Source organism: Mus caroli, unplaced genomic scaffold (assembly GCF_978045245.1).
Source record: "Mus caroli unplaced genomic scaffold, Mus_caroli_1 scaffold_15, whole genome shotgun sequence".
Lineage (NCBI taxonomy): Eukaryota > Metazoa > Chordata > Mammalia > Rodentia > Muridae > Mus > Mus caroli.
The window spans coordinates 77931314-77957195 of record NW_028227270.1 but is presented as its reverse complement, the minus strand read 5'-3'; the positions used below and the strand labels follow the sequence as shown (position 1 = coordinate 77957195).

Sequence of the window (25882 nt, the reverse complement as noted above, 5' to 3'; positions counted from 1 at the left end):
GGGGGGGCTTCCTTAAAGGACAACACCTGCCTCTTTACACTAGAGAAGGACCATGATTCTGCTGGTGTGTGTGGCCTCCAGTATGACTGTCTCTGTGAATTACCAGGGCCCCAGGGAGGAACGCTGACTGGACTCAGGCCGACTACTTAGAGTCTACATAGCCAGCTTATGGTTGGCAAAGCCAGCCAAGGAAAAGACAACACTCCCATTTTCAAAACGTATGTCACTTGCCCTTTCTCTCAGGACCAGACTCGAATGTCTTAGTGATACTTGAGGAGAGCAAACATTTACAAAGGTGTGCCTACCTATGTGACAATAGGCGGTGTCTCTGTAAGTTAGTACTTGGTCATCTCTAGTTTCAAACTGGGGGGGGGGGGGTAAAAAGACTAGGCAAACAGGAGGGGAAGAAAAAGATTTGTTTGTTTGTTTTTTCCAACTTGAACCTTCTCTACCTATATGTACAGGCCTCTCCAGGCTCTGTATCCCTGTTTTAGAAACACTGAGAGTTATGTGCCCTGTTGGCTTTTTGTTTTAATACCTATTCAGAAGTTTCCAGCTGTCAGAATCCTGAGAGCCAAGGCCAAAGGCAAGGAATAGAGCCTTGAGTCTTCTTAAAGGGAAAGGGACTCTAGGGGGTGAAGCCACAGGCTTCTTGTTTAAGTCTACAAAGCTCAGCGTCCTAAATGTCTTTCTTCAGCTTGGCAGTTGGAGCTTACAGCGACTCTAGGGCTGGCCTCATGTTTCCTCCTTTTGGGGCGCTCATATTGCTACACCCAGGGTTGCAGGCGCCCCACCCAGGCAGGCAGCTGCAGTTTTAAGCCCATGCCACATGTAGCGGTTCTCAGCGCTGCCTAGAGAGCCTCTTGGCAGGACTATTGATCCACAGCCACGCCCTGCTGAAGGAGGACTCTGAAGTAGCTCATTGTAGCTTGTTTGTCATCTTGGTCAGCTCAGAGGCACAGCTTACGGCCTCGTTGGCTGCCCGTTACTCTATACCGCACTAACAGCAACGAGCCAGGTAGGTATCTAATGCTTCCTAGAAGACAGCAACCAAGGGAGCGGTGCACTTTTCCTGCAGGTTCCTAAAGCAAAACACACAGTGGCTTCCCGGAATTACAACTTTCTCAAAGGCTCGCCCCCCCACCCCCCTCCACCGAAAACCAAACCAAACCAAAAACCCTATGTAGGCATTTGATGAAGTGTCCTCTCCTGCCAGTGGGGGGCGCTGACAGAGAGCCTAGCTCTGGCTGAGCTCCTCATTTGATACACAGCCTTGGCTTGCAAAGAAGGCCGAGGTCTGTGGATGGATGAGGTAGGGCAGGGGGCAGCCCCTCCTTGCTTCTCACAGTAATGGACTGCAAAGGTGCTAGTTAAACTTTCTTCCTTTCATCAGATACCCAATTAGGATGGCACGCCTTTCTGAATATGACATCGGCCCACCACCATCACCTGTGACTTGGGCCCTCTACTTAGGACGGGGACCACCCTACATGCTGTGCATTCATGCTGCCCCTTCCATAATCCCCACCCACGGCCACCCACTCCACAGTGCATTTCCTCCTAGCTGGCCCCACGCAGCAAGCAGGTCAAGTCCACCAGGTCCCAGTGCTAACAGTAAAGGGACATCCTGCTTCTGCGCATGGCCTCACTGATCAGGTAGGCAGGGCTCAGCTCTGGCTCCTCGGTCATGATGGCAATGTTCTGCCACTCTCCAGTCTGACTGGACCTCTTGATGGTGTCTACCACGCAAAGAGCATACAGGCAGTCGTCGAAGGTGGCAGCCATGGTAAGAGGCCGGCCGTCCCACGTGCGCCGGTCATCTTGATCCTGGAAGGCCTGGCGCACTGCCTGCATCATCTTCATGGTGCCCCGCAGGTAGGGCGAGGGGATGTCGCTGAATGCCTTCTCAGGCAGCAGGGAGTTGCTCACGGATGTAGTATCCTGAAGCAGCAGCTCCTGCTCTGGGGCGCTGTTGCGCTGTCCATAGAGGTCGGTGCCCACCGCCAGGAGCCGCCCAGCGGAGCCCACCACGGTCACGTCCTGCTTGAACTCTCCAGGCACATTGAAGTTCAGGGTAACGGTGCAGCACACTCCACCCTCCAGCACCATCTGGAAGGTGCAGAAGTCATCACTGGTGATCTGACGGATGCCCTTGATGTGGTCCGTCTGCTTGACAAAGGTCTTGAGTAGCCCGTGGACCTTGACAGCCTTCTGGCCCGTGAGGAAGGTGAGCAGGTCGATGATGTAGGTGCCCACGGAGTGCAGGCCGCCACCACCCATCAGGTCGTCGCAGCTCCAGTTGTACTTCTTGCCCAGCAGACTACCGCTGTGCACCTGCACCTCGCACACCAGCAGCTCGCCCACGTAGCCCTCTTCAATCAGCTGCTTCATGCGTACGAAGGCTGGCAGGAAGCGCAGCACGTTACCCATGATGCTCATGAGCTTCGGGTAGTAGTGGGCCGCTGACATCATGCGGAAGGCGTCCAGCGGCGTGGCGGTACGGTCACAGATGACATTCTTGCCTATGCCTGGAGAGAACAAGAACAGAAGATCAGTGGCCCTGTCTGGAGGGAGCCGCTAGGGGGCGCTGCTGCCACCGAGGGAGTACCACGCTAGAGGAGCCCCCTCAATTCTCCAATTGGACAAGCTAGCCAAACAAACGAGACTGTTGCAAACTGCAGAAAGAAACACAACAGATACCCACACATACGCACACACCTAGTTGTAGCCCTTGGTGACAACCTTAAGCATACAGAATGCCTGAATCTTCTTGCCAGTTCTGAAAGATGGTGGTTTGGCTGTCCCCGGTCTCAGGACGGCACAGGCCTTTGTAACTCCTAGAACCCAAGTGAGGATGGAGGCTCTGGCAGAGGGATGAAGTAATGACGGTTTGTACCACTAGATGCCATGCACCCGTATCACACAGTGCTCTGACAACAGGTCCACGCTGCCAAGGACAGATGCTCGTGCAAACAGATAATCCATACAAGGTTGAGTGACCAATACAGAGAGCCTCTGCATTACACCTGTGGACTATGGGCTCTGGCTACACTCTATGCTATACCCAACCTTGTATATACCCTATCCTTGAATACCATAAGCAACCTCTAGAAATCAAAGAAAAAGGAATGTCCAACACACACAGTTCCTGCCCCAAGGGTGCTTTGTACATATTATTTAACATAAAAACCCTGGGAACTGTGTAGATGGCCAAGAATGGGTAAGAAAGTGTAACCTTCAAACAGAAGAGTGAGCACTCCAGACACAAAGGCAGGTGAATCTCTGAGTTCGAGGCCACGCTCGCCTGCAGGGTGGGTTTCAGGACACCCGACGCTACACAGAGAAATTCTGTCTGAAAACGAAACCAAACTAACAGTGAGTCATGACGGGAGATGGCACCCACAAAGACCATTCAATGACAAAAGCAAGATGGCTGGGATGCAGTGGTGCATGAACAGGCTATGACTTCATCTCCCCTTAAAGAGACAGAAACGAGCTGGAAGGGAAACTTCACGACTCTTAACTCTGGTTGGCCTCTCCTCCTCTTTCATAGTGTTAGGACCTGACGATCTTTTTTTGTTTGTTTGTTTTTGTTTTTGTTTTTTCAAGACAGGGTTTCTCTGTGTAGCCCTGGCTATCCTGGAACTCACTTTGTAGACCAGGCTGGCCTCGAACTCAGAAATCGGCCTGCCTCTGCCTCCCAAGTGCTGGGATTAAAGGTGTGTGCCACCACCGCTTGGCTAGAGTCCGAAAATCTTAATGGGTCCTTTCTCACTGACATAAAGTACCCCCAAAGACTTGTGTATGTGCCTTCTCCCTAGGGAAAAAATGGGAGAGCCTTCACTGCTATTCCAGAGACTCGTGGTAAATCTACCAGGTGAGGTGTGGTATAGCATCTTCATGGGAAATGTATCTTTCCTCAAAGGCAGAGGACCCCAAGCTTTGGGACTGCTGACAGTCTCTCAGCAAAGGCCCTTGGAACAACGACACATGGCTTCCCTCTCTCCACACAGAGTAAAGGGCAAAGCAGATGAAAAGCAAACGAAGTGGCTGAGAGAAAGCATTTGTGTTTTTGCCAGCCCCAAACATTTCTTGAGCTCCAAGAGAGTGCTCCATCAGAGTTCTCTGCTGTTAACAGCAATAGGAGTGAGCAGGCATTCTGCGAGTCCATGGCAGCTGTGACAGATACCAGCCACCAGGAGCCATCATGCTACAGCTCCAAATTCAGCAGACTCACTGAGGGACCTGTCCCCATGCCCAGAAATGAATGTCTTGGGACATGGCCACATCTGTCCATGTGGTCCTGTGTGACCAAGATTGGATGGTAAAGAACACATTGAACTGTGTCGGGCTTCTTAACTGTCTTCTGCATGGACCGAGATCTTAAGGCAGACATGAAACCTCTGTAGCTAAACTAACTTTTTCTTTAGGACCAAGACATTAACAAATAACGTGAGTGCTCCCTGGTTTTTAAGGAGAAAGATGGAACCTCCCCATCTATGCATGGAGCTGAGGCTGGGAGACTGAGAGGTGGGCATGGAGCCTAATGGAAGATAAACAAACTCTCAGCTGTGGGGGGAGGGCCTTCATTCTTCCTCACAAGCAGCTTGACACCCTCCTGAGGTCTCTCATGGGAAGTGGAAATGAGGTTTCTTCCAGCCCACTGCGTGTGTTTTCTGTCACTGGGCTCAATGCCCATGACCTTCACAAGGAATTAATGCTGCAGAGGGAAGATTTTTCCAACCATGAGATACGAAAGCCCTTTTGTAAGCAGCTATTTTCCACATTTCCTCCAAGCTCAGGGTCTCTCAAGTTGTGACTAAGTCCCAGTCAAGGTCTTGGCCTCCCAGAGACCAGAACTTCTCTGGGACTGATTCTCCACGCAAGTATTGCTTCTGCATCCTGGGAACCTAGGTGATAAGTTTCCCATGGACACACTGAGGAAAGATACACACTCTCTGCTCTCCCAGGGAGCAGGCAGAAGGTGGCGGCCACCCAGTAGCCAGGGCCATCCCAGGCAGAATCAGCCAGGATCTTCAAAGCATCCTTCCCTGCTGGCATTTTTCCAACTCTATACTCCTTATCTAGTCAGGGTAGAATCTTCGAGACCGATGCCGGGTTCCCACACCCTCCTGATCACTCCATTTGTGCTGACAGATCCTTATCCTCTGGAAGCTCCTGGGCAGCTGTGCCAGCAGACTGGCAAGACTCCCAAAAGGCCTTCTTCCATCAGATCCATCAGATAGGGTCCCCCTTGTCTGAGGATAAAAGAGAAACCCCCTTTCTGCAGCTAACTCCTCACCCTAACCTACACCCTAACCCTTGATCTTGTCCGCAGGTAACTCCTTAATAGTCTAACCCTCCAGTGCTCCCAGACTCTGGGACCGACAAGATGCAATGGGGCTCCCAATCCAATTAGCAGAGGAAATGAGCCAGGCTATGAGTGCTTGCTTACAGGATGCAGAGGTACAAACAATGCAATGCAGCAGGAAGGAGGAGCTGCCCAACTTCCTAGAGCAAGTGGGAAAGCTCTGCTTAAGAGGTAACTTTTTAACTGGGTTCTGAAGCATGTGTAGGAGTTTGCCTATTCAGCATTCAGTTGATTTCCATTTAGAAACTGAGTTAAAACAAAGGTACTTACTTGAGATCTCAGAAGCCACAGACTCTGGATAGTTTACAAAATATTGTAAGTCTATTGTGAAGTGTGGATTTTTGGAATTAGGCTCATTAGATGCCTAAAAGAACCTACCATTCAAAAAAAACTTAAGCTGTGAGTCTAGAGAAATGGTTCGGTGGTTAAGAAAAATGTACTGTTCTTCCAGAGGACCTGAGCTTGGTTCCTAGCAGCCTCATCCTGTGGCTCACAACAGCCCTGTAGCTCCAGCCCCAGAAAGCCTGGTGCCTCTGGGTCCCATACCCAGAGATACATAAAGATTTTGCTCTTTGAGACAGAGTCTTACTATGTAGCTCCAGCTGGCCTCGAACTTAAAGAGATCCACCTGCTTCTGCCTCCTGAGTTCGGGGGACTAAAGGCATGCATCACCACACCCAGCTCTAATTTGTAAAATAAGATCTTTTTGTTCTGTTTTTTTTTTTTTTTTAAAGGTTAAGCAGAACCAGATCTTGAAGGAAAAGAAATGAACAGGACTGAAAGCCAGAGTCCTGGCTACAGTAGTGCAACCATCCTGTGCAGAACATTTAGCCAGCTCCACTCACAGCAGCTCGCCATTTAGGCTAGGCTAGCCTTGTCTCTGTCTACTCTTTCTCTCTTCTCCCAACTCTTCCCTGCCTTTGCTTCACTCCCCCATCCACGCTTTGACCCCTGTTTCACTTCCCAAAGCCTTTACACACACACACGCACACACACACACACTGAGAAGTAGTTATCATCAGCACAGATGGCTCATCACAGCCCACCGTGCCTGGCTGGCCCTTCCTCCATACAAAATCCACTGAAGAGATGAACCCCACCCAGTCTTCTATTGCCAGAGCATCCTGACAGAGTCAATGTGCCAGTTCAGACGACTCATCTGATCATGGTGTGTGTGCACATGTGATGTCACCACTTCAACTAGTAAATACAAGGGACTGGAGAGATGACTGAGTGATTCAAACCACATACTGTTCTTGCAAGGACCCAAGTTCTGTCCCTAGCTCTTACGTGGGGCAGCCTATAACTGCCTATAACTAACTCCATGGGCTTTTTCTGCCTCTGGTCTCTGCAGGGACCTGTGTTCCCATGCACACACCCACCTCACCCCCAACACACATCATTTAAAATATTTCTAAAAATAGCAACGATAGCCATGCGCTAAGTAATTACTTTCTGCCAGAGGAGGCTTAGTGCTTTGTGGGCACAGTCTACAGTTCAGCCTGTGGCAATCCTGGGACGCAGACTCTAATATGGAAACTAGGCCTTTAGGATGCTAAGCATCTTGCTTTGGTCACCAGTCAAATCTGGGACTTCCAACTGGACCCCATCTGGTTTTCTGCGCTGTCCTCGTTGCTGAGAATCCTAGCTTCAGGCTAGTGTGGTGGTGCACCCTGCTACATGATCCCCATTATTACCCAGTTACAGGGCCCTGTGCACACAGACAGCGTCTGCAGCGCTCAGCCCCAGAGGAGGCTGGGAAAAGAGCAGGTAACTGTACTGAGCAAGCATCGGAAATCAGGGCAGAGGGGGTTGGGGAGCCGCACGCACAGCTGGGTGGCATTTCAAGTCTCAGAGCAACTTGATTAAGTTTCCACCCTAATTCTGAACTTGAGATGGAAGTGGGTCAGGGTGACCCATATTCAGCTCCTTTGTCACAGCCCCGGGTGCCGTCGCTGGGCTAGGAAAGAGGGTCACCACTAATGAGAGGCAGTGAGCATGGCTGACAGCGACAGAGCCTGAAATTGAACTTGGAAAAGTAGCCGTGCAGACACTGGACCCACCCCAAGTCCATCGTGTGCCCCAACGTCTCCTCTACAGACTGTCCCCGACAGAGGCAGCATAGGAAGTGACAGAAAATTATATGGGGACATGGGAAGGGCAAGGGTCCCTCTCCAGGTGACCTACAGTATTTCTTACGTAGAAATACTGTTAAATACGGAAGGTTAGAATAGCAATAAACCAGGCTCAAGGTCTAAGTGGATGTGACCCGAGGAAGGGCCTCATGCCTTACAAGCAAGACTGTTGACATGTTTACAGTGAAGGTGCCCTAGCCTCCTGCATCCCTGTAATCCAGATTATAACCTTACTATAGCCTTGCCAGATGCCCCTCAGGAACCTCTCTGTGATCTTGTTTAAACTCCTTAGCAACCCCTGGAAGATCTTAGCCAGAAGTTCCCTAACTCCCACATCTAGCTGTTGAGAAGAGGGAGAAGTGAGGCTCCCTCCAGAAGCCCGCACCTGGACGTTGCGCCTGTATCCCATAATGCCTTTCTACTAACTCTGCTCCATACATTTGCTAAACATGTCTTCTAATAAACGCCAGCTGGCGCTCCTTGCTGGCTCATCTGAAATTCTTTTCCTTCAGCAAAGCCAAGGACCTGGCTTTATCCAAGCTGAGGTCTCTTAAACCAGGACTCCTCAGGTCCCGCTGGCAATAGCACGGAGCTGTGTCTCCAAGCCCTTCAACACCGTGACCCCAGTCCATGGCTCCAGTTCCCTTTTGCACAGGAGCCTTATAAAAAAAATAGGAACTTCCTATGCTCTTCCGTGAACATTACTATCACAGAATGAACAGCAGGGATCACACCCCAAATACCATCCCTCTCCATGAGGCTACAGTAACGGGGAAGACGTGTTCTCAGGAAGTTGCCAGCTAGCTCCCCCCAGCCTGGACATTCCCAAATGTTTGGTTTTTTAGATGTGAGATTATGATGGTTTGTATATGTTTGGCCCAGGGACTCGCACTATTAGGCACTATTGTTGGAATAGGGTTCACTGTGGGTGTGGGCTTTTAAGACCCTCACCCTAGTTGCCTGGAAGCCAGTATTCTGCTAACAGCCTTCAGATGAAGATGCAGAACTCTCAGCTCCTCCTGCACCATGCCTGCCTGTATGCTGCCATGTTCCTGCCTTGATAATAGACTGAACCTCTGAACCTGTAAGCCAGCCCCAGTTAAATGTTGTCCTTGTAAGACTTGCCTTGGTCATGGTGTCTGTTCACAGCAGTCAAACCTTAAGGAAGACAGAAGTGGTCCCCCCTCCCCATAGACTCATGGAAGGTTATGGAACTTTTGGGAAGTAGGGCCTAGCTGGAAGTGGGTCATGAAAGGCCTTGAAATTTAAATTGCACCTCCACTTCCAATCCCACCTGCATGCTTCCGGCTTCCCATTCTTCCCTCCCGTCATGGACCGAATCTAGACCTCCTAAAAGTTGCTTCCGTCGTGGACTTGGTCAGAGCAAGGAGAAGCAACTATGCACAGAAGGGAGAGGAGTTTCTGCTTTTGGTCTAAGGGAGGTGAAAGAGATGTGTGATATCAGCAGGTGTGTCTGCGGGAGCCAAAGTGCTGAGCTAATGGCCAGCTCCAGGTAAGTGGATTGGGGCAGCCTTTTCATGCCATTAGGTTGTATGCATGGACTAGAATGGAGGGGAAGGAAGATGGAGGAGGGGAACAGCCAGGGCTGTGAACACTTAGCAGTTGAGCCTTGCTAAATAGAAGCCCATTGGAGCTGGGCGTGGTGGCACACACCTTTAATTCCAGCACTCAGGAGGCAGAGGCAGGCAGATTTCTGAGTTCGAGGCCAGCCTGGTCTACAAAGTGAGTTCCAGGACAGCCAGGGCTATACAGAGAAACCCTGTCTCGAAAAACCAAAATAAATAAATAAATAAAATAAAAAATAAAAAAAATGCCCATTGGCCTCAGCTGTCATGTGTGGGGACCATAAAGTGGTACAACTGAGGGGACCAATCCTGAGCCAGAGTAAGGTCTAGATGTATGTCCAAACCCTGAAAATCTCATCCTGAGGCTGGCAAGAGTTAAGACTGCTTTCTCTGGCTATATGTCCTAAAGCATGTAGCCTTACGACCCCACACCTCTGCTACTGTAGACAAAGTCACGTAGCCTGGTAGCCAAATTACAGGTAAACCATCCTCTCTCCCTATAAGGACACATCCCATGAGCACCCTGAACTTCCTCTTCATGCAAATGAAGCATTCCCAGCACCTCAACCCCAGAAAGTGGAAAGATCCAGAAACACCAATCGTCTCCCTCAGAGCCTCCTGTGTAACATGGCAGATGGTGTGTGCCTCATTGGTTCTGCAGTCCCTGCCACCGGTGCCCTGCATGGGCTTCTCTTGTTGCTGCACCACTCGCTCAGCTCCTTTGCTTGCTCTTGTTTCCTTAGGTCAGAAGTTCAAGTAGCACAGCCTGATCCCCAATAGGGGCCCACAAAGCCACTGGGGAGTATCTGCCTCCGAGCACATTGAGCTGTTGGCCAAATTCAATCCCTGGCGGTGGTGCAACTGTCCCTGTTTTCTTACCAATGTTGCAGTTTCATCTAGATCTAACATCCATCCCTGCCACATGTCAACACCTACCTGCTAAACACAGATTCTGGAGGCTAAATCCTCCTCCCGCTGGCCATCTGACTCCCTCCGGTAGCACTCGCTAGAGAGATGGTCTGCTTAGGATGACCTCCAGTTAGATCCACCCACACTCTCCATTTTGCTGCTGAGCTAGTCAAGGGGGTGCTACCAGGGACAGAGTCATCTCGGGGCACTGCCTACCAGTGACTCCCTCCCATCAGTCTGCTCATTTGCATCACCTTTGGGGAGCTCCAGAAAGCCGCTCTGAGCAGGGGATCCGAGGTGGCAAGGAGCCTTCAGTATCTCCCAACACAGTGCCCCTCCCTGTGTCTGCATGCCACCTTGCCAACACTAGTGCTCTCTCTCGGCAGTTGTTTCTCCATCAGATAGACTCCATGAAGTACTCCAGGGTTTTAAAAAAAGAACCTATTATTAACCTATTATTAGTCTCCTTGTTACCAAGGTGATTGTGTCCCCACTTGGGCTCTCTCCATAGAGCACGAACAGGTGTTGGGTGGGGCTGGGGAAGGAACAGAGGACTCCAACTGTTCTGTGCCCACAAAGCGCCACGCCAGTTCCATGTGGCCCGTTCATGACAAAATGGGGAAGTTGAGGCTTAGCAATTATAACTGTCTAAGACCAGCAATGCATACCAAGTACATGATGCGTGGCAGGGTTGTGATCTCCAGGCCCCATACCTCCCATTTAAAAAAAAAAAAAGTCTTTATTTACCTTGGTCATTTATTGGGGGATGCACTTGTGCCGTGGCACACTCATGGAGGTCAGAGGATAATGAGGCATTGGTGCTCTCCTCCTGTTGTGTGAGTCAATTTGGGTTTGTCAGGGTTGGTGGCAGACATCTTTACCTACTGAACCATTTCAGGCTAGGCAGTGGCTGTATGGGGAAGGAGCTACACAGAATGCCTGCGCCTCAGTGGTTCCCAAAGCATTCAGGAAGAAGCCCCACCCCCACCCCCAGCCCTGCAAACTTATACTGACATGTGGTTGAGGTGCCATGAAGGTTGCAGAGCCTGGTGTCCGAAGAGCAGAGAGGGAAAGAAAGGACAGAGGTTGCCCACCCAGCGAGAGGGCTGTTGCTCTCTTTTTGAGGCCAGCTATCTGATGACTCCAAATCTGAGGCAATATACCAGTCAGATCAACTGAAAGATTACTACCAGGGAGGAGGGTGATGGCAGAAACTGGTCATGGTGGTGACCGTGTTCCCCAACCAAACACAAATACTCCAGCACTAGCCATCATGATCAAAGGTACTGTGTGACTTTGGCCTTGCACGAGGTTTTACCTCAAGACAAGGTACCACGAGAAAACATCATGGGGTCAGTCTCATGACACCCAGAGCCCCAAGACCCATAGTGCTGTGCTGCAGGCCCTTGCAGGGACTAGAGAACCTTAGGGTGGCCTAATCCTACTCAAGGAAGCAAAGAACAACCATTCTTTCTTCCCAGTCAGGCAGACTCGGTGAGGACCACAGCTGGCTTATAACCTCCGACCAAAAAAGCAGTGTAACACGGTCCCATCCCACAGCCTCAGGCAAACCAGATCTGCCTCCACAGAACAGCTGGGGATAATTATCAACAAGCCATTCCCCCCCCCCCCCCAGCACCTTCACCTACAAGTCGCCACAGTGCTGCGCACTCAGAGAGCAGGCCTTTTGGTAACCCAAAGGCTGTGTGCGCATGTTTGGGGAGTCTGCCCAGCCCTTCTATCTTGGGGTGTTAGGATGTACCCCCCACCTAAGAGTCTTCTTAAGGGGCACAGTTTCTGTTTGTTAGGTCTCTCGGCCTGTCCAAATATCCAGAAATGAGCTCATGCTGGACTGTGGAAGGATTTCTGCTGGTTAGCATTCCTCGGGAACTTGTGAAACAGGTTTTCTGGTTCCCTTAACTCTGACAGAAGGGACATATGGCACTCCAATTGACTTATACTTGTGACACCTATCAGCATTATCAAAGCCCAGGCTCACCTCCAGGTTCCCTCAGTATCACAAGTTCCTGTTACACATTTCAAAGGCCACCATAGCATCCTCGCCCCTTAGCCTTCCCAAAGCTACTCTTCCTCCTTTTAATCTATGTGTTTTATCCACCCTACACTATCTTCTTGCTCTATCTCTTGCTCTGTCTGTCTGCCTATCTGTCCATCTGCCTCTCTATCTGCCTGTGTATCTGTCTCCCTCTGTCTTTCTGTCTCTCTCTCCCCCTCCCTCCCTTTGCTCTCCCCCTACAATCCTTTTTCTCTTGCTATCTTTCTATCACCACGACTCTTTCTGTCTTCCTCAGCTCTAGCCTCATCCAGTCAGCTTTCTTTTATTCTCTGCTCCATTCTCTTCCAGATGCCCCTGAATATTTTCTCTCTCCAATCCCAATAAAAACTTTTCCTCCTGGTCATCATGGAGTGGCCATGTTGGCAGCCTCATTACTGTACTATGCACTATGAAGCCAGGGAACGCATGGGCACACACATGAGCTTGCCCAGTCTTGGATCTCTCCTGAGCCTGATACATGAGGAGGGACGGAGGAAGTTGGAGAGCCATGCTGACTGGGAGCAGTCACAACACCACCTCATTTACAGGCTGTGGTGGCAGAGATGCTAAGAAAGGTTTGGCTGTTCCATTTGAGTATCACTTCATGCCACAAAGTCTGTCCATACTGGCTGGGGCCCCTGGTGCATTGGGGAATGTTATTCTAGTGATCTATTTCCCTTGCCTCCTATAAATGACTGTAAAAGAATTAACAAAATTTCTCAAAAGTCCCAATCAGCGAAGATCGGCCCTCTGGCCTCTGTGTGGGCAACTGAAATGCTCCTCAAATACCACAAAGTTTCCTAGCTTTCTAGACTCCTTCTTAAACAGAACTGGACAGACAGAGGAAGCCCTGCACACCTATTAAGAACCCAACATACAGCAGACTAACTGGAAAGAGAAGAGTGGGGGCCATGGGATATGGATCTGGTTTGTAAATGCTGCAAGCCCAGCCACTCCACACGGAGGAATGAACCTTGGTTCTTGCTCAAGTTAAAGTCACTACACCCATTTCTAAGGGCTGCTGTGAGTACAGAATGGGAATAGCTGACCCAAGGCCGAAAATGACCATAACCAGGCCGGCTGAGGTCAATAACGGATGCAAATAAAAACTGCATGAGTCAGCTCGAACTGCAGGAATCCAAAACAAGTCATTGGCTGAGTGCTAAGTGTATGACAAAGCAGTGGCAGGAGGAAGGGACAGGTCTGGAAATCCAAAGAGGTCCCAGGCTCACCTTGGTTCAGAAGCAGTAACCAGAGGCCCACAAGCTCCCTAAGAGAGTAAAGAAGGTGAAGTGAGCCACAGCCAAGATTTGACACGTGGCACCCATGCCAAGTTCACTTTATGCCATGCATAGCCCAGGCAGAGAGACTTTGAAAACATAACTGCCTGTCTGGAGCCGCCACTGAGGGGGCTAGGCTAGACAAATGTAGGGCAAAGGTGGCCCATTAGCTGCTTCTAGTAAATAAAGCAGGCTTGGTTAGCTACGAGAGGCTGCTGATTAAAAATTCTCTGGCTATGTTACAAAACTCAGTTTGGCTGGTTGCTGCTCACGGTTTCATTTGTGTTCAGAGGGGAGAGGGTGTTTCGTATAACTCAGGCTGGCCTTGAACTCCCGGTGTAGGATCGTCCTGACTCTGCCTCCCAAGGGCTGGGATTATAAGCACACACCCACAAACCGTTTTGATACCGTTCTGGAATTGGAGATTAATCTCAGGGCTTCCTGCATGCTAACAGGCTACTCTACAGACTGGGCTGCATCTCCAGCCTGCGGCTCATGTTTGGATAGGTGTGTGCTTCCATCCTCCTGGTAATAATTATATCCTATCAACAGAGCTCAGCACCTTAAAAACTGAAGATGAGGAATGAATATTGAGAGGGTATTTACAAAACACTTGACTCTGGACCCAAAATCCCTCAGCAGCCCTGAAGCTAGCTAATTGTCTAAGTGTCTCCTTCTCCTGTAGCCCTTTCTCTTAAAGGGACAGCACTTAGTTTTCCACCCAAGGTGAAGTTTGGGCAAACCTAATCATTCAGAGTTAAGGGCACTGCTCACTGGAGAAGAGAGCCGGATAGCACTGCCCCCTCGCTGGCTAGAGAAATGCCTGGTTGGTTGTTTTCTTTGCAAAAATTTGCAAGTAAGGCAGACTGCTTTTAGTGTGGCGTAAGACGTCCCTAAAAGCTGATGTGCCTGGGCTTACATGGCCACCGGGACTTCCTTCAGAGCTAGAACAGCCCAGGGTCCTCACAATGGTGTCAGGTGGGGAGGACCCTACCTGCAGATGTGGAAGTAGGGTAGGGATATACTTTTAAAACTGTAGTGTGTGCGTGCATGCATACATGCATGCATGCCATAGCACACACAGGAAAGTCAGAGGACACTTTCGGGGGCTGGTTCTATCCTTCTACCAGGTAGGTTCGAGATATGGAACTTAGCTCCTCAAACTTGGTGTCAGCCATCTTGCTGGCTCTGGAATGTCATTGGTTTGTTTGTTTGTTTGTTTGTTTGTTTGGAGATAGGGCCTTTTTTTTTTTTTCAACATAGTCCTGGCTGTCTTGGAACTCACTATGTAGACTAAGCTGGCCTAGAACTCCAAAGATCTCCCTGCTTCTGCCTCTGGAGTGCTGGGAGTAAAGGCACACCCCACCATGCCTGGCCTGACGTTTTAATACGTTTCCATCCCTATGATACTGTGAGCCCCTTAAAAAGAAGCGGGGATAGAGAAAGTGGATGGCTCAGTCCCTGGGAACAGAGTCCCAACAGGGCTGTAGTGGTCTCTCTTCTGCTCTAGTCCTGCCTCCATGGAAGGACTCACTAGTATGAGGCTCTGCAGAGACACAGTCCTGGGAGAAGGCAGCTTGGGGATGCTGGAAAGCCAGTCTCTCATCGGACTTGCCAAGGGCTTGGGCAAAGCCTGTGGGAACATGGCTCCTGTCTTAGACCAACGAAACGATGTCCCCAAAGATGTGCTGGATACAGACAGTTAAGTGAAGAAGCACTGGCTTGGTTCACTCTGATCCACAGTTGGGGAGGTGGGAAGGGTACCCTCCAGTCACCTTTCTCTCACTAACCCCTCCTCCCCCCATATTTCCTGATCACACCATTGAGAGACTGACCTGGACTTCCTCGGCTTGTGTGGGTTCACCGATTCTTTGATCTTTGAAAAATGACAAATTCACCAAACAATGCAATTATAGGAACTTATCCCCACCTGAGTGTCACAGGACTATATTATAACATTTGAAGAGAAATGTAATATTCAATGTGTACTGGACTCCATGACAGTGACTGGCATGAGAAAGCCACTGCTCCAGCACTGGCTAAACATCCCCAGCCATAGCAAAACATTCCCTAGAAGGGAGGTCGCTTTATACTGGCCAATACCAGTTTACCTCTACCATCATGCCCGAGTTTCACAGAGGCTCTATAGTACTTCCTGGTAATTTATAATAAAGGCGGAACTTGGCTCTGAGGAGACCTTAGGGATGAGTGTAGTTCCAGTGAGATGTAAAAAAAGAAGAAAAACAATGGCTATCTACCTCTTAGGACCCCTGAGGTGGGAGTCTGATGGGGTTAATGCCTTCCTGATCCCCACAATAAATAGTTTCCTGCACTCTCTGGTGCAAGGTAAAATAGTCAACCATGTTTTGTGCATGTTTATCTACAAAGGAAGATGGAGAGTTTTGTTATAAATCATCTTAAACTCCTCTAGAATTAGTAAACTTCTTGGCCCACGTAGTTGAAGTTTGAATCTATCTTTTATAACTCCAGGTTATTTCTCCCAGTCTCAAAAGGCAGAACCCCAGCTCCAGGAAGAAGGATCTCCTAGGATGTGGAGATCAGATTTGCTTAGAGGCAGCAGAGTTCAAATTCCATCCCTGGGGTATCTCAGGGCTGGAAGTCTCCGATAGGAACTGTGGTATTGGTCTGCCTTCTGCATCTGCTGACCAACCAGAAACTGCTACAGATAACCTGGTTGCTTAGCAACTGCTGCAACCCAATGCCTGGGGAGAGCCGAGAAGGTGAGTGTGTTGGATGCAAGGTTGATGGTCTAATGTCAGGCAAGTGTTATCTCAAGATAACACAGGCAAGAGAAACTCTACACAGCCACCTGCTCCCGTGCGCTCTCACCTTAACGAAAGGTAAAGAAGATCAGCAAGCTAACAATGCCACTGGAAACTGTTTTGCCCCTCCCAGCAACTCCGGCCCCTCCCCCTGCTGCCGCCCTCTCCCCACCCCCCTGCAATACATCCTCCAGGACTAGCCTTCACAGCTGGAAAGTGGCGGTGGCAGGAAACTTCCTTAAAGGCCACTGTATCTTCCTTCAACCCCTTGCAGCTGGGGTTAGGAAGTTAAGAACCTGAGGTCTACAGAAGACTCTTGCCCCACCCCCAGCCCCACCCCCACCCCCTACCCTACCCCCACCCCACACTTGAGCTTAGAGAAGAATTGTTCTACTTCCCCACCCCACCCCCACACCAGTGGTTTTGTGAGAACTGCCCAGATCATCCAACTAGTTCACTGAATAGCTGTGTGCTTGTTGCGTGCAGGCTAAACCCCACAAGTATTAAACACGGGGCTGTAGGCGAGGTGTGCTGTCGGCAAAACAAAGCGAGACAAAGGTAACCCAATGCCCCTCCCACTCCACCCCCCACTTCTAGAACCTAAATCCTACAGAACACTGCGGATCAGGAGTTGAAGGTCATCCTCAGCTACAGGGGGAGTCCAAGGCCAGCCTGGGCTACATGAAACTGGGTCTCAGCCTCTCCCACCAAAATACAACAAACAAAATCTTAGAGAACACAGGTCAAACACAGAAGCACTTCCAGAGAAGAATAAAAGCAAACCATCTATAACTGCACCAGCATGCTTGCTCCTCCCTCGCTAGCAGCTTTCTGTTTCCATAACAAAGAGCCGAGGTGAGTGACTTCTAAAGAGAAAGGTTTGCTTTGACTCTGTCTTGAAGGTTTCAGCTCACAATCAACTGGTCCCATTCTCTGATCCAGTGTGGCACCTGGCAGCAGGAACGGGAGAGGTCAAGCTGCCAACCTCACAGCTGGGAACCAAAAGCATCAGGAAGAGGAAGGGTCTGGGGTCTATCCCACTATCCCCTGAAGAATACACATCCCAATGACAGGGCTCCATCCCATAAGCCAAACCGTACACACTGTCCAGCTCCGGGTATTGTGTTATAGCAACGCAAAATGGACCAAGATAAGGCCTGCGCTTTCAGAAGGAATTACCAAAATGGAATAAACAGGAAAAGGACATATCCATCAGGATGACAGGCATGGCCTTCAGCACCGTCCTCAACCAGGAAGCACTGGGTCTGCAGTGGAGAGCCAATAACCCCCTGATTAATTGTTACAGCCCTGCCGAAGAGACAAACGGAGGCAACATTAAGGGCAGAAAGGCCCTCACTTTAGCAATCAGACCCTGACTACTTGGAACCTGATCTCCATGACATATGATGTCTTATACAACTTTTGAGCCTAATTCCTAAAGATTCACGGTCCTTACCCCAACTGACCAATCTTAGTAGACAACGGGACTGCAAAATTAAGTAGTTGACCAGGTAGTGAGATTCGAGCTTATCTATCCAGATATGGACCCTGCAGAATTGGCCCATGAGACATGATGAAATATTGTCTTTAACTGTGACAAAAGAAGTCCTGTTCTTTCCCAGAGTCAGTCAATCATCCTCCCACCTCATCACCCGTACCCCTACCGTCACCCCACCCCTACATCCCCACATCTCCCACCACCCCATCTCTCTCTGTCCATCTTCTATAGCTCTGTCTCCCTAAGCAGATAAATTTTCTCCAATTATCTCATTTTTCCTTTTTTATAACAAAACAAGAGATCGGTGGATCAGTCTAACATTCAGGTATTAGAGAAGCCGCTCTTGGCCCTGGGAAGGCAGATGAAGAAGCAAGTGGCTTCCGCTTCTGGTTTCCCTCCTCAATGACAAGTGTGTATAGTAGCATCCTGATTCACAAAGATAACTTAACCTAAGGCTGGTGACAAATGCAAGCCCCCTTTCCCTTGAGCTAAGGAGTTTAGAGTGCCGAGGTTGGAGACCTCGTGAACCTCCTTCGCCTTCCTTCCCACCAAAGAAACTTCCTCCACTTATATGTCCTGTCCAAGTTCAAACCGAAGGGAGGAGGAAATGGTCGTAGCTGCTATTCATTGAGCACTGTCTGCCGGCCACTGCACCAAACGTTGCTTCTCTGATCGTCTCTGCAGTTAGGTTACTACCTCCATTTTTATGGAGGAAGAAACTGAGTTCAGAGGTCATGCATTCCGCCTGTGTCACCTCACAGACCCAATACCAACAGCCAGGTCAGAATCTGAACGTGGGCCTGAGCAATGGGGTGGAGGGGGGTAATTACATAGCAGCATCACCCTCAGGGATGGGGACCTGTTCCCAGGAGATGGTGCCAAAGATTGGGAGCAAAAGATACCTCACAGACAGGAGGGCTGGCACACTGAGAGACTTCACGAGCCACCTCAGAGTCCAAAGCCTTCCCATCTTCCCTTGGTCCCCCCAGGAATCTGCTTTCTTCCAGGTTCCTTGTCTGCCTAGAGACAGGAACCACCAAGAGAGGAAGCAACAATGGCCAAAGGCTTCTTACTCAAGGTTAGTGACCACAGAGGACTGGACCCACCAGCAGACAGACAGAGAAGACTCAGCCCACACACCTGGACCAACTTCTGCCACATACTATTCTTGTCTGGCTTTATAGAAAATTATTTGCAAATCGGTTTTTCTTCTGCAAGCCCAACACGGTCTCTCTCTCTCTCTCTCTCTCTCTCTCTCTCTCTCTCTCTCTCTCTCTCTCTCTCTCTCAGGTCAATAAATATTCTACAAGCCCACTGGGCTCCCCTAAATACCACTTCCTAAAGTGGTTGTCCTAAAGGTTGCTGACATTTCTCACTCTCCCCCCTCCCTGAAGAAAAGGGGTGTGTAGGTTTCCAAGTGACGTTGGGATAAAAATAATTAACATTCGCCACCGCTCCATGTACGCGTAACACATTCCTGTGTCTCCTGTCTTCTCTGCGGCTTATTATAACAATCCTTCACACAGGAGCCAACAGCTCCTTTTTTTTTTTTGTCCCTACAATCTTGAGGTAGTTGCAGGTTTTAAAGTGTCCATATCGTAATCCCCAGAACCTGTGAATGTCCCCTTGTATGAGGGACAAAAGGGGACTTTTCTGATGCTCCAGTAAGCCAGAGGTTACTGAGAAAGCGGTGAGCTCAGACTAGCCGGCTGGGCCGCTGTAACCACTGTGCTCTCCCTAGGAAGCGGGTGAGAGAGTTCAGTATGTGTGAGCACAGGCTGCAGAGTAAGAGGCTGGAATGAGCTCACACAGAGGTCACCAGCCAGGATGTATGGGCAGCTGCTACAAGTTCCCAGAGAGAGCCCGGTTCTGTTAGTACGCTGGACTTAGACTAGTGGATGAAAAGGGGAAGGAGCAGATCCATTGAGCATCTCCCTCAAAGGGACAACAGGCTTCAGGACCACGGCTCCTCCTTCTGAGGAGAGAAGCTACCCTGAACTTCCCCAGGTGGCTTCTTGTCTCTTCTTTCACTTCCAGCCCTTGGCTATATCCTGAAAGGCTTGGGGGCCATTCCAAATCATAAAATGGAGAGACAGCTGTGGGGAGAGCCCGAGGCCCTGGTACCAACTGGTAGGTAAACATCTGCCCCATCTGCTTCCAAGCTAGAAACCAAGCCAAACTAGGAGGGCAGAATGGGAACAGGAAACGCATTTGGCCAAAGGCCAGCAAAGGCTCAGGAATCGTGAAATGGTAATGGTGACCTGCAGTAAGGGTGCGGCAGAAAGGACGCCTGTCCATCCGGCACCTCTCCAGAGTGCCCTTTGACTTGCGTTTGGGGACAGAGGAGAGCTGGGTTTTTTGGTTTTTTTTTTATCTTTTGTTTTGTTTTGTTTTTAAAGTAATACGTGTTTTAGATGAAAAGAACTAGAGTTTGGAAGTAGATACAAACTCTGCATTAATTTTTTTTTACTGTTGGGCTTTTGAGACAAGATCCCATTACATTGCTCAGGTTGTCCTGGAACCCGCTATGCAGCTCTGCCTTAAAGTCTAATCCCCCTGCCTCAGCCTCCTAAGCGCTAGAATTACAGGTTTGTGATACCACCCTGTGTTGTATTAGTTTTAATCTCAGCACATGGTGATGTGAGACAGGCCCTAATGTGTAACTTAGACCAACCTCAAACTCATAGCAATTCTCCTGCCTCAGCCTCCTGAATAATGAAATTTGCATTAATCTTTTTTTTTTTGTATAGGTATGTATCTGCATGTGTGAAGATGTGTGTGCCAATGTGTGTGCAGAAGTATATGCAGAGATTAGAGGCTGATGTAAGGCGTCTTCCTCTATCACTCTCCATCTCATTCTTTTATTCCACTTATTTATTTACAGGGAGGTGGTGAGTATACACTGCAGCAAATGTGTAGAGGTCAGAGAACCACCTCCCCGTTATGTGGCTGCTGGGGATCGAACTCAGGTTGTCAGAATTGGCTGCAGGCACCCTTAAGCACTGAGCCACCTCACAGGTCCGTATTTTCAGTCTTTATGATTTATTTACTTCTATGTGCAGATACAACATGCATACATAGAGGTCAGATGAGGACAGCTGGATCCCTCAGAACTGGAGTGCACAGGCCTTTGTGGGAATGACCAGCTTGACACACAGCTGCTGATATCCTAACTCTGGTCCTTACCATTGACCAGTAAGTAAGCTCTCTTAACCATTGAATCACCTCTTGGTCGCACCATCTTATTTTCTGAGACAGCATCTTTCAATTGAACCTGGAGCTCACCAACTAGACTAGATTGGCTGGACAGCAGGCCACAGGGAACCCTCTCTCTGCATGCCTGACCCTAGAATCAGAGGCCCACACTAAGGTGCCTGGCTCTTTATGTGGGTACTGGCTTTGAACTCAGGTCTTTATGCTTGCACAACCCCTTCAGTGGCTGTAGTATCCCCTCAGCCCCTGCATTAAGTTTTAAAAAGAAGTGTCTGAATCTATGTCATACCCTCAGCCACGCTCAGTCCTCCAAAGGACACATCCCTTCTCTCTGTCCTTAACAAGAGTGCAGAGGAAAATAAAAAGCAGATGGACTTACAGAGCACAGAGGCTGGGGTGCGAGCCAGGTTTATCCGCAGGCTTGGCTACTCCGTGCTGCTCCCAGTGCAGTTTGCTCGGCCCTGTTTCCTCCTCTAAAAGGAGAATTGGAACTCTGGCCTCTCAGAGCTCTTCTGAGCACCAAGTGGGATCAAGTGCAGACGTGCCTCGTTCACAGATGCTGTGGTTTCTATAAGGTTTGCGGCAACTTGTTGGCCAAATGCATGGAATTTCCCCAATATGTCACATGGCTAGGAGAGTCATATTTTTAAAAATTTATATTTACTGTGTGTGTGTGTGTGTGTGTGTGTGTATACCTGTGCCTGAATGCATGCATGCCATAGCATATATAGAGGTCAGAGGACACCTGAAGGGAAATAGTTTGTCTCCTTCCTTCACCTGTGTACCTGTGTGCCAGGAATTAAACTCAAATCATAACACTTGGTGGCAAAGTGCCATTAACCTGCTGAGCCATTTCTCCAGTGCTAAACACACACACATATTCTCTCTTTCTCTGAGCAACAAAATACTTTCAAGTTAAGGCATGAACTTTTTTTTTTCATTCTGCCAATAATGTTGTCTTCTTTTCTTTGTGTGTGCATGCGTGCATCTGCACCCAACAGGGTCTGTTCATGTCCATGTCAGGGTGTGTGCTTGCTGGCCAGAGGCCAACTAACTTCAGGTGACATTCCTCAGAAGCTGTCCCCTCCTTTCCTCTGTCCCTTCTTCCCTCTTTCCCCCCTGACCTATCTATCTATCTATCTATCTATCTATCTAAAACAGGATCTCTCCCTGGTAACGGGCTCACTAATTAGTCTGACTGGCCAACAAACTCCAGAGACTGCCCTGTCTTCACTTCCCCTCCATGGGTTGCAACCCCATCATATCACCACATCCGGCTTCTTAAGCAGGTGCTAGGGGTTGAACTCAGGTCCTTACGCTTGTACAGCCTAGAAGACTTCATTGACAGAGCTATCTCCCCCAGTGTGTTCATCTTCTAATGGTATTAGGCGATTGCTTAACAGACTGCAATAGACTATGCATGGAATGTGTCTAAGCACTGGGAAACAACAACAAACACTATGTGACTTGCTCTATGGTCATATCCACTTTACTGTACTCCCTAGAGCAGAGAACCCTAAGTACCCTGAAATAAAAACCTATGTTGGATCTCCCACAAGACTCACTTCCCCTTTAAGCCTGACCTGGCTAGGTAGGAATCAGGAAAGTGCCTGGAAGTCTACATGGGGTCTTCTTTTCAATTTTATCCCTTTGACATATTAACATTTTGATTGTTTGTTTGGTTTGTTTTTGAGACAAGGTCTCACACTGTAGCCCAAGCTGGCCTGGAACTCTGAGCAATCTTCCTGCCTCAGCCTCCCAGATTAACTGGGCCCAATCCCAGGTGACTGGGATTACAAATGCCCATCACCACATCTAGCTACGAATTTGTCCAAATCTTAACTAGAGTTATTATTGGAATGGGTATTTATTTTTGTTTGTTTATTTTTGAGACAGGGTTTCTCTGTATAGCCCTGGCTGTCCTGGAACTCACTCTGTAGACCAGGCTGGCCTCGCTTGAACTCAGAAATTTACCTGCCTCTGCCTCCCTAGTGCTGGGATTAAAGACGTGTGCCACCACTGCCCGGCCTGGAATGTGTATTTATAAAAGCCCTTAAGCTGTGTGCTTACCACCTTTATATTTCCCTGCATGTAAATTTGCCTCAGTGAAATTATTTTAATGTCCCTTTGTCCTCAGACTGCGCTCTTGTATGTTTAACATGGAATGTTCCCTGCCACTGCACAGATTCAGCACCCAAGGAGCTCACGTCAGATGTCAAGTTTTGATAAATGGGCTTCCCTGGACTCACAAAGGAAGTCATTTAGAATCTCAGTGCCTGGAGGCAGAGCAAGGCTCTGTAGAGCAATGAGCCCAGGCATGGTCTCACACTCACACACACACACACACACACGCATACACACACTCACATACATACATATATACATACACAGACACACACACAAACATACACACAGACACACACAGAGAGACACACACACATACACACAAACTCACATACACATACACACACATACATACACACACACTCACATACACACACATTCACATACACACAGACACACACACACTCACATACATACATACACACACACAGACACACAAACATACACATATACACACACACAGACATACACAAACATACATACACACACACTCACATACACACACATACACTCATTGGCTGTCACAAAGAGTAATGCCCAGATAGAACCGGAAGTGACATCCAAAGACACAGGGTTGTTTCTCTGACTAAGTCACCATGACTGAAGCTGGGCCCACACCTCTCTATTCCCAGTATACAGCAGAAGAGCTAGCCCCAGGAGCCCTGAACATTTGAAGAGATGTGCTAGCCAGGTGTAGTGGTTATACACCTGTAATCCCAGCATTCCAGAACCCCGGAGTAGAAGAATTTCTGTGAAGATGGAAGGCTAGTCTGGGCTATTTAATGAATATCACATCAGGTAGGATACAGTGTGACCCTGATTTTAAAAAATAAAAAAGTTGCCGGGCAGTGGTGGTGCATGCCTTTAATCCCAGCACTTGGAAGGCAGGTGGATTTCTGAGTTCAAGGCCAGCCTGGTCTACAGCTTGAGTTCCATAACAGTCAGGGCTATACAGAGAAACCCTGTCTCAAAAAAAAAAAAAAAGAAAGAAAAAGAAAAAAAGAAGAAAACGTTTAAAAAAAATAAAGTAGGGGCTGTGGAAATGACTCAGCTTGCCATACAAGCCTAAGGACTAGAGTTCAGGCCCCAGAACCCACATAAAAAGCTGGGTAGGTATTGTAGCCACCCATTATCTCAGCACTGGGTATGGAGACAGGAGGTCCCTCCAGCGAGCTAGCACGAACAGCCAAAATTGGTGAACTCCAGGTTCAGTGGGAAGCTCTGACTCAACAGAATAAGGTGAGAGCTATCACAAGAGAAAGCGCAGACACCACTACCTGCCCATGCTGGCGTTGGAGCTAGGAGGGTGAGAATTCATGGCAGGACACTCAAATGCTAGAAAGAGTCCATACCATCCAACTGGTGTAGTGCTACATAGCTGTGTATCTTTTTTTCTCAAACCTCATTTTAACTGGGTGGTGGTGGTGCATGCCTTTAATCTCAGCACTTGGGAGGCAGGAGCTAGTATGATCTACAGAACTAGTTTCAGGATAGCCAGGGTTATGCAGAAACCCTGTCTCAAAAAGCATGTGTGTGTGTGTGTGTGTGTGTGTGTGTGTGTGTGTGTAATGGATGTATTTATTCTCTCCAATTCACCTCAGCAAAGTAATATATATATACAAAGTGGACATGTGTGTGTACATATGTATGTAAGAGCATAATATATATTATATAGTGTGGTGTGTATGTTTGTGTATGTCTGTGTAGGTTTGTATTTGAGTATAATATGGTGTGTTTGTAATGATGTGTGACTGTGCATGTATGTGTCTGAGTGTGGTAACATCCACAAATGTGCATGTATACATGTGTGGGTGATATGTCTGTGTAATATATACATACATACATATGTGTGTGTACATGTATATGTGTTTGAGGGTGGTGTGTGTATGATCGTGCATGTATCATGTCTCTATGTGAGTGTGGTATAGGTGCATGCTGTGTGTGAACACACCTGGAGCTGTGTGAACCTGTGTGTGCCCACACCTGCTCATGGGACTAGAGGAGGACATCAAACATCATCTATGGCTTTCATCCTTTGAGGCAGGGTCTCTCCTGGAACCTAAAACTTTTGTGTTGTCTTCTCTAAGCTGGAAGTCCCTGGGCCCTAGCTCTGTCTGCTCATCTCAGTGCAGGGGTTACAGACTTGCTTGAGGCCTGCCCAGCTTGCTATTAGGTGTTAGGACCTGGAATCTGGCCCTCATGTTTGCACAGCAAGCACTCAATTTCTTAGCCATCTCTTTAGCAACAAGGGTACCAGGACAACCCAATGGGGCAAGAATAACTCTCCAAAAGGTAGACGCATACATGCAAAGAATGAAGCGGAACCCCCTTCCTCGCATCACATGTAAAAATGTATCCCAGATGGCTCAAAAGCATAAATGTATATAGGCATAAGAAAGCAGGGAGGGGCTGGCTGCTATCCTTGACAGCTGCTCTTTCAGAGAGGTCAATATGGAAGCTTTCTCTATTCCCTATCTTCCAAATGGCTACTTGTTCCCTGAGGAGCTGAGTTCCCATCTATGAAATCATGGAAATACTGACCGTTTCTAAAGGAACAGCCCTTGGGACTGGAGAGATGGCTTGGCAGTTAAGAGTGAACACTGCTATTGTAGAGGATACAGTTCAGTCTCTAGCACCCACATCAGGCAGCTTACAACTGACTGTAACACCAGTTCTGGAGCATCTGATGCCCTCTTCTGGCCTTCCCAGGAACTATAATATATATTATATAGTGTGGTGTGTATGTTTGTGTATGTCTGTGTAGGTTTGTATTTGAGTATAATATGGTGTGTTTGTAATGATGTGTGACTGTGCATGTATGTGTCTGAGTGTGGTAACATCCACAAATGTGCATGTATACATGTGTGGGTGATATGTCTGTGTAATATATACATACATACATATGTGTGTGTACATGTATATGTGTT

At 48.6% G+C, this 25882-nt stretch overlaps 1 protein-coding gene across 1 annotated transcript in view; it reads right to left on the bottom strand.

The window, feature by feature from the left end:
• Positions 1-403: 403 nt before the first annotated feature.
• Positions 404-25882, bottom strand: part of Gfod1 (Gfo/Idh/MocA-like oxidoreductase domain containing 1) — a 96402-nt gene continuing 70923 nt past the window's right edge. Inside the window, exon 2 of the mRNA XM_021180943.3 lies at positions 404-2528. Coding sequence (XP_021036602.1) covers positions 1609-2528 — 920 coding nt within the window. The 3' untranslated portion in view covers positions 404-1608. The remainder of the gene's footprint in view (positions 2529-25882) is intronic.